General features: G+C 45.9%; 1 protein-coding gene across 1 annotated transcript; it reads left to right on the forward strand.

The window, feature by feature from the left end:
• Window positions 1–9,318: 9,318 nt before the first annotated feature.
• LOC125509111 (delta(8)-fatty-acid desaturase 2-like) lies at window positions 9,319–11,088 on the forward strand. The gene has a single exon (XM_048673993.2). The coding sequence runs from the start codon at window positions 9,400–9,402 to the stop codon at window positions 10,807–10,809; it is 1,410 nt and encodes a 469-aa protein (XP_048529950.1). The 5' UTR covers window positions 9,319–9,399; the 3' UTR covers window positions 10,810–11,088.
• The last annotated feature ends 1,533 nt before the right edge of the window (window positions 11,089–12,621 follow it).

The following is a 12,621-nucleotide window of genomic DNA, read 5'->3' on the forward strand; positions in this document are numbered from 1 at the left end:
CAACTCAACAAGTACCATCGGAGACACCTGTAGAGCACCATTATAATCACCCAGTTGCATTGTGACGTTTGGTAGCACACAAAGTGTTCAGCCGGTAATCGGGAGTTGCATAATCTCATAGTCATAGGAACATGTATAAGTCCTGAAGAAGCAATAGCAGTAAACTAAAATGATCAAGTGCTAAGCTAACAGAATGGGTCAAGTCAATCACATCATTCTCCTAATGATGTGATCCCGTTTATCAAATGACAACTCATGTCTATGGTTAGGAAACATAACCATCTTTGACCAACGAGCTAGTCAAGTAGAGGCATACTAGTGACATTTTGTTTGTCTATGTATTCACACATGTACTAAGTTTCCGGTTAATACAATTCTAGCATGAATAATAAACATTTATCATGACATAAGGACATAAATAATAACTTTATTATTGCCTCTAGGGCATATTTCCTTCAATCTCCCACTTGCACTGGAGTCAATAATCTAGTTCACATCTTTATGTGATTAGTTCACATCTCCATGTGACTAATACCCAAAGGGTTTACTAGAGTCAATTATCTAGTTCACATCGCTATGTGATTAATACCCAAAGAGTGATCATGTTTTGCTTGTGAGAGAAGTTTAGTCTACGGGTCTGCAACATTCAGATCCGTATGTATTTCGCAAATTTCTATGTCTACAATGCTCTTCATGGAGCTACTCTAGCTAATTGCTCCCACTTTCAATATGTATCCAGATCGAGACTTAGAGTCATCTAGATCGATGTAAAAAGCTTGCCCCGACGTAACTCTTTACGACGAACTCTTTTATCACCTCCATAACCGAGAAATATTTCCTTAGTCCTCTAAGGATAAGTTTGACCGCTGTCCAATGATCTACTCCTAGATCACTATTGTACTCCCTTGCCAGAAAAATGCTAAGGTATACAATAGGACTGGTAAATAGCATATCATACTTTATAGAACCTATGACTGAGGCATAGGGAATGAGTTTTCATTCTCTTTCTATTTTCTGCCGTGGTCGGCCATTGAGTCTTACTCAACTTCACACCTTGTAACACAGGCAAGAACCCTTTCTTTGCCTGATCCATTTTGAACTTCTTCAAAACTTTGTCAAGGTATGTACTTTGTGAAAGTCCAATTAAGCATCTTGATCTATCTCTATAGATCTTGATGCCCAATATGTAAGCAGCTTCACCGAGGTCTTTCATTGAAAAACTCTTATTCAAGTATCCTTTTATGCTATCCAGAAATTCTATATCATTTCCAATCAACAATATGTCATCCACATATAATATTAGAAATGCTACAGAGCTCCCACTCACTTTCTTGTAAATACAGGCTTCTCCAAAAGTCTGTATAAAACCATATGCTTTGATCACACTATCAAAACGCTTATTCCAACTCCGAGAGGCTTGCACCTGTCCATAAATGGATCGCTGGAGCTTGCACACTTTGTTAGTACCCTTTGGATCAATAAAACCTTTAGGTTGCATCATATACAACTCTTCCTCCAGAAATCCATTCATGAATGCAGTCTTTACATCCATTTGCCAAATTTCATAATCATAAAATGCAGCAATTGCTAACATGATTCGGACAGACTTAAGCATCACTACGGGTGAGAAGGTCTCATTGTAGTCAACTCCTTGAATTTGTTGAAAACCTTTCGCAACAAGTCGAGCTTTGTAGATAGCAACATTACCGTCAGCATCAGTCTTCTTCTTGAAGATCCATTTATTTTCGATGGCTTGCCGATCAACAGGCAAGTCAACCAAAGTCCATACTTTGTTCTCATACATGGATCCCATCTCAGATTTCATGGCCTCAAGCCATTTTGCGGAATCTGGGCTCATCATCGCTTCCTCATAGTTTGTAGGTTCGTCATGGTCTAGTAACATGACCTCTAGAACAGGATTACCGTACCACTCTGGTGTGGATCTTACTCTGGTTGACCTATGAGGTTCGGTAGTAACTTGATCTGAAGTTTCGTGATCATCATCATTAGCTTCCTCACTAATTGGTGTAGGTGTCACAGGAACCGGTTTCTGTGATGAACTACTTTCCAATAAGGGAGCAGGTACAGTTACCTCATCAAGTTCTACTTTCCTCCCACTCACTTCTTTCGAGAGAAACTCCTTCTCTAGAAAGGACCCATTCTTAGCAACGAATGTCTTGCCTTCGGATCTGTGATAGAAGGTGTACCCAACAGTTTCCTTTTGGTATCCTATGAAGACACATTTCTTCGATTTGGGTTCGAGCTTATCAGGTTGAAGCTTTTTCACATAAGCATCGCAGCCCCAAACTTTAAGAAACGACAACTTTGGTTTCTTGCCAAACCACAGTTCATAAGGCGTTGTCTCAACGGATTTCGATGGTGCCCTACTTAACGTGAATGCAGCCGCCTCTAAAGCATATCCCCAAAACGATAGTGGTAAATCAGTAAGAGACATCATAGATCGCACCATATCTAGTAAAGTACGATTACGACGTTCGGACACACCATTATGCTATGGTGTTCCAGGTGGCGTGAGTTGCGAAACTATTCCACATTGTTTCGAATGAAGATCAAACTCGTAACTCAAATATTCTCCTCCACGATCAGATCGTAGAAACTTTACTTTCTTGTTACGATGATTTTCCACTTCACTCTGAAATTCTTTAAACTTTTCAAATGTTTCAAACTTATGTTTCATCAAGTAGATATACCCATATCTGCTCAAATCATCTGTGAAGATTAGAAAATAACGATACCCGCCACGAGCCTCAACACTCATCGGATTGCATACATCAGTATGTATTATTTCCAATAAGTCAGTTGCATGCTCCATTGTTCCGGAGAACGGAGTTTTAGTCATCTTGCCCACGAGGCATGGTTCGCAAGCATCAAATGTTTCATAATCAAGTGATTCCGAAATCCCATCAGCATGGAGTTTCTTCATGCGCTATACACCAATATGACCTAAACGGCAGTGCCACATATAAGTTGCACTATCATTATTAACTTTGCATCTTTTGGCTTCAATATTATGAATATGTGTATTACTACGATCGAGATTCAATAAATCATTCACCTTGGGTGTATGACCTCAGAAGATTTTATTCATGTAAACAGAATAACAATTATCCTTGACTCAACTGAATAACCGTATTGCAATAAACATGATCCAATCATATTATGCTCTACGCAAACACCAAATAACAATTATTTTAGGTTCAACACTAATCCCGAAGGTAAAGGGAGTGTGCGATGGTGATCTTATCAACCTTGGAATCACTTCCAACTTATATCATCACCTCGCCCTTAACTAGTCTCTATTTATTTTGCAACTACCGTTTCGAGTTACTACTCTTAGTAAGTAAACCAATATCAAATACTGAGGTGTTGTTATAGACACTAGTAAAGTACACATCAATAACATGTATATCAAATATACCTTTGTTCACTTTGCCATCCTTCTTATCCGCCAAGTATCTAGGGAAGTTCCACTTCCAGTGACCATTTCCTTTGTAGTAGAAGCACTCAGTTTCAGGCTTGGGTCTAGCTTTAGGCTTCTTCATGGGAGTGGCAACTTGCTTGCCATTCTTCTTGAAGTTCCCTTTCTTTCCCTTGCCCTTTTACTTGAAACTAGTGGTCTTGTCAACCATCAACACTTGATGTTTTTCTTGATTTCTACCTTCGTCGATTTTAGCATCACGAAGAGGTTGGGAATCGTTTTCGTTATCCCTTGCATATTATAGTTCATCACGAAGTTCTAGTAACTTGGTGATAGTGACTAGAGAACTCTTTCAATCACTATCTTATCTGGAAGATTAACTCCCACTTGATTCAAGTGATTGTAGTACTCAGACATTCTGAGCACATGCTCACTAGCTGAGCTATTCTCCTCCATCTTGTAGGCAAAGTACTTGTCAGAGGTCTCAAAACTCTCAACTCGGGCATGAGTCTGAAATACCAATTTCAGATCTTGGAACATCTTATATGCTCCATGGCGTTCAAAACATTTTGAAGTCCCGGTTCTAAGCCGTAAAGCATCGTGCACTAAACTATTAAGTAGTCATCATACCAAGCTTTGTCAAACATTCATAACGTGTGCATATGCTCCTGCAATAGGTCTGTCACCTAGTGGTGCATCAAGGACATAATTTTTCTGTGCATCAATGAGGATAATCCTCAGATCACGGATCCAATCCGCATCATTGCTACTAACATCTTTCAACTTAGTTTTTCTCTAGGAAATATCAAAAATAAACGGGGAGCTACATCGCGAGCTATTGATCTACAACATAGATATGCAAATACTATCAGGACTAAGTTCATGATAAATTTAAGTTCAATTAATCATATTACTTAAGAACTCCCACTTAGATAGACATCTCTCTAATCATCTAAGTGATCACGTGATCCATATCAACTAAACCATAACCGATCATCACGTGAGATGGAGTTGTTTTCAATGGTGAACATCTCTATGTTGATCATATCTACTATATGATTCACGCTCGACCTTTTGGTCTCAGTGTTCCGAGGCCATATCTGCATATGCTAGGCTCGTCAAGTTTAACCCGAGTATTCTGCGTGTGCAAAACTGTTTTACACTCGTTGTAGATGAACGTTGAGCTTATCACACCCGATCATCACGTGGTGTCTCGGCACGACGATTTGGCAACGGTGCATACTTAGGGAGAACACTTGTACCTTGAAATTTAGTGAGAGATCATCTTATAATGCTACCGCCAAACTAAGCAAAAATAAGATGTATAAAAGATAAACATCACATGCAATCAAAATATGTGACATGATATGGCCATCATCATCTTGTGCTTTTGATCTCCATCTCCAAAGTACCTTCATGATCTCCATCGTTACCAGCATGACACCATGATCTCCATCATTTTGATCTCTATCAATGTGTCATCACATAGTCGTCTCGCTAACTATTACTCTTGCAACTATTGCTATCGCATAGCGATAAAGTAAAGCAATTGTTTGGCGCTGGCATCTTATGCAGTAAAGAGACAACCATAAGGCTTCTGCCAGTTGCCGATAATTTCAACAAAACATGATCATCTCATACAATAAAATATAGCATCATGCCTTGACCATATCACATCACAACATGCCCTGCAAAAACAAGTTAGACGTCCTCTACTTTGTTGTTGCAAGTTTTACGTGGCTGCTACGGGCTGAGCAAGAACCGTTCTTACCTACGCATCAAAAATCACAATGCGGTATAGTGATTGCTTTTTGATCTTCAGAAAGAACCCTGTTCATTGAATCTGATTCAACTAAAGCTGGAGAAACAGACACCCACTAGCCACCTGTGTGTGAAGCACGTCGGTAGAACCAGTCTCGCGTAAGCGTACGCGTAATGTCGATCTGTGCCGCTTCATCCAACAATGTCGCTGAATCAAGAATCAACTAGTGATGGCAAGCAATATGTATATACCCACACCCACAACTCCTTTATGTTCTACTCGTGCATATGACATCTACACATAAACCTGGCTCGGATGCCACTATTGGGGAACGTAGTAATTTCAAAATTTTCCTACGCACATGCAAGATCATGGTGATGCATAGCAACGAGAGGGAAGAGTATCGTCCACGTGCCCTCGTAGATCGTAAGCGGAAGCATTATGAGAACGCGATTGATGTAGTCGAACGTCTTCATGATCCGACTGATCCAAGTACCGAACGCACGACACCTCCGAGTTCAGCACACGTTCAGCTTGATGACGTCCCACGAACTCCGATCCAGCAGAGTTTCACGGGACAGTTCCGTCAGCACGACGGTGTGATGACGGTGATGATGTTGCTACCGACGCAGGACTTTGCCTAAGCACCGCTACGATATGATCGAGGTGGATTATGGTGGAAGGGGGCACCGCACACGGCTAAGGGATCAATGATCAATTTGTGTGTTCTAGGGTGCTCCCTGCCCCCGTATATAAAGGAGCAAGGGGGGAGGCCAGCCGACCTAGTAGGAGTAGGACTCCCCTTTCCTACTCCTACTAGGAGGAGGAAAGGAAGGAGGGGGAGGAAAGAGGAGGAAAGAGGAGCCGGCCCCCTAGTCCAATTCGGTTTGGGCTAGGGGGGCGCGCGCCCTGCCTCCTCTCTTCCACCACTTGTCCCATTGAGGCCCAATACTTCTTCCCGTATTCCCGTAACTCCTTGGTACTCCGAAAAATACCTGAATCACTCGGAACCTTTCCGATGTCCGAATATAGTCGTCCAATATATCGATCTTTATGTCTCGGTCATTTTGACACTCTTCGTCATATCCCCGATCTCATCCGGGACTCCGAACTACCTTCGGTACATCAAATCACATAAACTCATAATACCGATCGTCACAGAACTTTAAGCGTGCGGACCCTATGGGTTCGAGAACTATGTAGACATGACTGAGACACGTCTCAGGTCAATAACCAATAGCGGAACCTGGATGCTCATATTGGTTCCAACATATTCTACGAAGATCTTTATCGGTCAAACCGCATAACAATATACGTTGTTCCCTTTGTCATTGGTAAGTTACTTGCCCGAGATTCGATCGTCGGTATCTTAATACCTAGCTCAATATCGTTACCGGCAAGTCTCTTTACTCGTTCCATAATACATCATCCCGCAACTAACTCATTAATTGCATTGCTTGCAAGGCTTATAGTGATGTGCATTACCGAGAGGGCCCAGAGATACCTCTCCGACAATCGGAGTGACAAATCCTAATCTCGATCTATGCCAACTCAACAAGTACCATCGGAGACACCTGTAGAGCACCTTTATAATCACCCAGTTACGTTGTGACGTTTGGTAGCACAAAAAGTGTTCCTCCGGTAATTGGGAGTTGCATAATCTCATAGTCATGGGAACATGTATAAGTCATGAAGAAAGCAATAGCAGTAAACTAAAACGATCAAGTTTTAAGCTAACGGAATGGGTCAAGTCAATCAAATCATTCTCCTAATGATGTGATCCCGTTTATCAAATGACAACTCATGTCTATGGTTAGGAAACATAACCATCTTTGACCAACGAGCTAGTCAAGTAGAGGCATACTAGTGACATTCTGTTTTTCTATGTATTCACACATGTACTAAGTTTCCGGTTAATACAATTCTAGCATGAATAATAAACATTTATCATGATATAAAGAAATAAATAATAACTTTATTATTGCCTCTAGGGCATATTTCCTTCACATGGTTTAAATAGTGGACCACGCTGGGTATGGAAAGAAGCGGAAGTTTGATTGCGAGCATCAGAGTGGGTTTCTACGCCACCACGCATGTTGAATGTCGGGCAGGCAGAACGGACGGGCAGTTGGCTTCAATGAAGTAGGAAGCCTTCTCGTCGCCCTGTCCGGTCACGTCATTTTGCTCTAGCATTGAATAGGCATGAAGAGCAAGCTAATGCGACGCGGGCCACCGCACCGCTTTAATGCCGCACCTTGTTTCTAATAATTGATACACCATTTTTTGCTCACTGTTTGCTACTTACTACCTTGTTGTTTCTATTATTTCAGATTACAAAGAACATATATCTATTATCCATACTACACTTGTATCACCATCCCTTTTGCCGAACTAGTGCACCTATACAATTTACTATTGTATTGGGTGTGTTGGAGACACAAGAGATTTCTTTTATTTGATTGTACGGTTGTTTGAGAGGAACCATCTCCACCCTACACCTCCCACAGATTGATAAACCTTAGGTCATCCACTTGAGAAAAATTTGTTGTTGTCCTAAAAAACTCTGCGCTTGGAGGCCCAACAGAGTCTACAAGGATAAAGTTGTGTAGTAGACATCACCATGCAAGCGTCCGAGAAACCTAACTCACCCAAAAACTCTCTCTCCCTCTCCCTCTCCCGCGCCCTTTCCCGCACGAAGCGGTCAACGCCGCTCCAGAGCACCAGTGCCTCATGCCGCCTTAGAGCGACGCGAACTCTCACGTCGCTCCGACATTGAAGTGGTGCGCCGGCCGAGAGTGCTGCCCGCGCCGCTCCCTGGTGCATGTGACTTCTCCGCATTCAAACGACAGCCTATCCGTCCACCTAGCCACATTAAACATGGGAGGATGCCGAAGAACCCACTTTGGCGCCCCTCGTCCGTCTGTCTGCTTCTCACCATTAACCACCTCGCTGGTTGCCCTGTCAGTCGCCCACTATTTAAACCCCAGGCTCGACCATATCCGCACACAACATCCTCCTCTCTACACCAGCCCACCATGGCCTCCTTGAGCTCCAAAGCCGTCTGGGATAGCCTCTCGCTCGAGCTGAAGCATGAGATTGCCGCCATTGCAGCCGGCTGGAGGCAGACGCATGCCAGTGTTGTGATCGCCCAAATGGAAGAGGAGGTTGACGACGAGCCGACGCCCTCGCCCTCGCCTGCCAATGCCGGCATTGCCATGGGCGAGGCCGTGCTCACTACACCGAGATGGTGTTGGAAGAGCGGCGGGCCTCGTTCCAGCAGGCATAGGCCGACCATGAGTACAACGTCCGCCTCCCTGACAAGCACCGATGCGCGAAGGAGAAACTCCCCGCCGATCCGACCATCGCGTCGGATGTGGACGTGGGCGAGCAGGAGGCGTTGCTCCAATCCTTCCACACCGCCCATGAAAATCCCCCGCGTTAGAAGCCGCCTTCAAGGAGGTCGATGAGGCGGCGGATGAAGTCTATGACAAGGATGAGGACGAGGACGACGTCGCCTGCTCCTTGACGCTCGTCGGCATGACAACGATGCCAGCACGTCCACGGGCGTCGTTGACAGTGGGGAAGAGTAGAGCATGGGAGGTAGCTTGGTGGGCTGATCATCGTCAGCCGATTAGACACGGGCAGACTGTGAAGCCGGTGCTTCATTTTTCGGGGCTCATGGCGTGAATTTAGCTGGAGCGTTGACGGTAATTTTAGTCTAGGTTTAGAGTCACTCTAGTTCAAATATATCAAAAACCATGTGGTTTATGTAAAATTATCCAAATATGAATGAATATTGTCCAGGTTGTTTAAATACCGCATCAAATTTGTTCAATTTCATTAAATTTCGACCGAATACAACCGGACATATGTGGCTAGCTTTAAAAGGCCAGCTTCCGTCGGTGTCCGGTTTCCGGGTCCACCTTTGAGATGCGAGGATCCGGATCCGTGGCAAAGGGGGACATCGCTCAGCCAATTTCAGATTATCTTTTACCGTGGAGCGAAGAGGGCGTATTATAAAACAAAAAACGTAACAGCACATCGAGGGCGTGGAGAAGCGCGTCTTTCCCCACCCTCCCTAACAAACCTGGAACCGTTCCTGTTTTAAGATCCGATCTCCCCTTGCCCCCTCCCCCTCCCCTCCCCTCCCTTCCTCCTGACCACCCCTCCTCGCGCTCCAGCTAAATCCACGCCACCGATGGCCCGCACGGGCCTCGCGGACGCAACGGCGCCGGAAGCCGACGCAATGCCGGCCGCCAGCAAGGACGCGGCCGACGTCCGCATGATCTCCACCAAGGAGCTGCAGGCGCACGCCGCCGCGGACGACCTCTGGATCTCCATCTCCGGGGACGTCTACGACGTCACGCCCTGGCTGCGCCACCACCCGGGCGGCGAGGTCCCGCTCATCACCCTCGCCGGCCAGGACGCCACCGACGCCTTCATGGCCTACCACCCGCCCTCCGTGCGCCCGCTCCTCCGCCGCTTCTTCGTCGGCCGCCTCTCCGACTACACCGTCCCCCCCGCCTCCGCCGACTTCCGCCGCCTCCTCGCGCAGCTCTCCTCCGCGGGCCTCTTCGAGCGCGTCGGCCACACCCCCAAGTTCCTGCTCGTCGCAATGTCGGTGCTCTTCTGCATCGCCCTCTACTGCGTCCTAGCCTGCTCCAGCACCGGGGCCCACATGTTCGCCGGCGGCCTCATTGGCTTCATCTGGATCCAGTCGGGCTGGATTGGCCATGACTCCGGCCACCACCAGATCACCAAGCACCCTGCGCTCAACCGCCTCCTGCAGGTGGTATCTGGGAACTGCCTCACCGGCCTCGGCATCGCCTGGTGGAAGTTCAACCACAACACACACCACATCTCCTGCAACAGCCTCGACCATGACCCTGACCTCCAGCACTTGCCGCTCTTCGCGGTTTCCACCAAGCTCTTCAACAACCTTTGGTCAGTCTGCTACGAGCGCACCTTGGCGTTTGATGCCATATCCAAGTTCTTCGTCAGCTACCAGCACTGGACATTCTACCCGGTGATGGGATTTGCAAGGATAAATCTTCTAGTGCAGTCAATCGTGTTCCTGATCACGCAAAAGAAGGTGCGGCAGCGTTGGCTGGAGATCGCCGGAGTTGCCGCGTTCTGGGTTTGGTACCCCTTGTTGGTCTCTTGCCTGCCGAATTGGTGGGAGAGGGTTGCTTTTGTGCTTGCAAGCTTTGTGATCACGGGGATTCAGCATGTGCAGTTCTGCCTGAACCACTTCTCATCCGCCGTGTATGTTGGGCCACCAAAGGGGAACGACTGGTTTGAGAGGCAAACCGCGGGCACACTTGATATCAAGTGCTCCCCGTGGATGGATTGGTTCCATGGTGGTCTGCAGTTCCAGGTTGAACACCATTTGTTTCCTCGCCTGCCTCGGTGCCACTACAGGATGGTCGCGCCGATTGTGCGCGACCTTTGCAAGAAGCATGGGCTGTCTTATGGTGCTGCCACATTCTGGGAGGCCAATGTAATGACATGGAAGACGCTAAGGGCTGCAGCATTGCAGGCCAGGGAAGCCACCACTGGAGCTGTTCCGAAGAATCTGGTCTGGGAAGCTTTGAACACTCATGGATGACTGGGATCAGGACTGGAGTATGAGACAATTGTAAGCGTCGAGCCTTGCATGCATGCAATTATCTGATTGCTTCTCGATTGCATAGAGAGATTGATCCTTTTAGCCGTTGGAGTCGTGTTGGATTTTTCGTGTTGCCAAGTGACTATCTTTGCAGTTGAATCGTGGGTTCATGCTTCAGTTGTGTACTTGTACACCATATTTAGATTGTTGGGCTATCCCTATCACGGTAACTATATCAACAGTACTTGATTTATATCATAAATCCGTGGCTTATCTTTACATCCATTTCATTTTGCTTGCAAGTTCATGAAACTGTAAACTCAATTGATGGTTGGTAGCCTGTATATCGTGCTGCTACGGCAGCTTGAACTGCATTTGGGGAACATGACGATTCCAATAATAAACCTTTAGCCATTTTTTTCTACTGCATCTGTATGTCCTCCATGGTTTGATATATATTTTTCATTCACTTAACTGTCAATTTCTTTGTATTTACTTTTAGGGCATACAAACACTATTCTTGATTCTGCTATTTCTGAAGAGTTGTTGAATAGTTCTCGCTAAGATCAAGCTTTCAGATTTATGAGCAGCGTGTTATATGCTGCCTAGAGACTGTCTAGCTGGATTCGCCTAACAATTCAGGAAAAGATACTATCCATTGGTCTTGTGTGTGCATCTGCATATTATAAGTTCACAATCCGTAGCATCATTTGTCTCATGGCAAAAACGGAGGCTACAGTTCCATGCTACTGTTCTTGCATAACTGACTAGGGCTAATTTGCCAAGTCCTAGACAATTCTTGGATGTGATCTACAGATCCACCATGACCAAACAACTGGCATCGTGTTTCCTGGCCACTAATCGTGAGTCCTGATCAGCATGCGTTGCTGTACAAAATACAGCCATTTCTTTGGTGTCTTTGTCCGATTGCTTTAAAGATACTCTTGGACCATTTCGATATACTCTTGGACCATTTCGATTCGTCACTGGTGGTTAGTAGTACTAGCGTGCAGCGCATGTGAGATGCCCTCGCGTACCCACGGCACCCCGTCTGTTTGCTTAACAGAAATAGTAGTAGTTGTTGTCTGACATGTACACAGGGGTCCATGCCTGGTTCTGTAGTTGCTTGTCAGAATGCATAGCCCTCCTTGATCTCTCTAGAATATTCGCTTGAACTTGCATAGAGCACGCAACATGCTTCCCGGTGACATGTGATGTATGTACATCATGCTGTACTATGCTCATGCCATACTCTTTTGGGGCATTTCCATAGGCCACCCGCATCCATCCGCGGACAAAGGAGTCCACTCGGTGAACACGGATGTGGGAGGTAGCCATCCAACGCTAGCTATATACATTTTCACAACAACTCAAACCAACAGAACAAAATTCGTTTAAACAATATCAAAATTCATATAAACATGATCGGTTTTCTTATAAACATACCGAATTTCATATAAACATGCCGGATTTCATTACAAATACATCAAAGCGGTATGGGGTCCTAGGCGGGCTCTAGAGTATAATTAATACCTAATTTAAATGATTACTGGCGCCCAGTCCCCGTCATCGGCGCTCTCCAGCTTTGCCTTTGGAGCCCCGGGAACTGAAGCTGTCCGCCTCGACGTCGCCAAGCGACTAATTGACAGAAGATGAGCCCACCAAGCTTGGCGTCGACGGGAGGGGAGGAGCGGCGCCCGCGAACGTGCCGGCTTCTTTGTGGTCGTGGTGCCGGGGCACGGCCTCATCGTCGGTGTCGCCGAACAACGCCTCGCCCGCGTCGTCGTCGCGCTCCTTGTCGACGGCCACCAC

Source organism: Triticum urartu, chromosome 5A (genome assembly GCF_056163025.1).
Source record: "Triticum urartu cultivar PI428250 chromosome 5A, HENAU_Tu73, whole genome shotgun sequence".
Taxonomy (NCBI): Eukaryota; Viridiplantae; Streptophyta; class Magnoliopsida; order Poales; family Poaceae; genus Triticum; species Triticum urartu.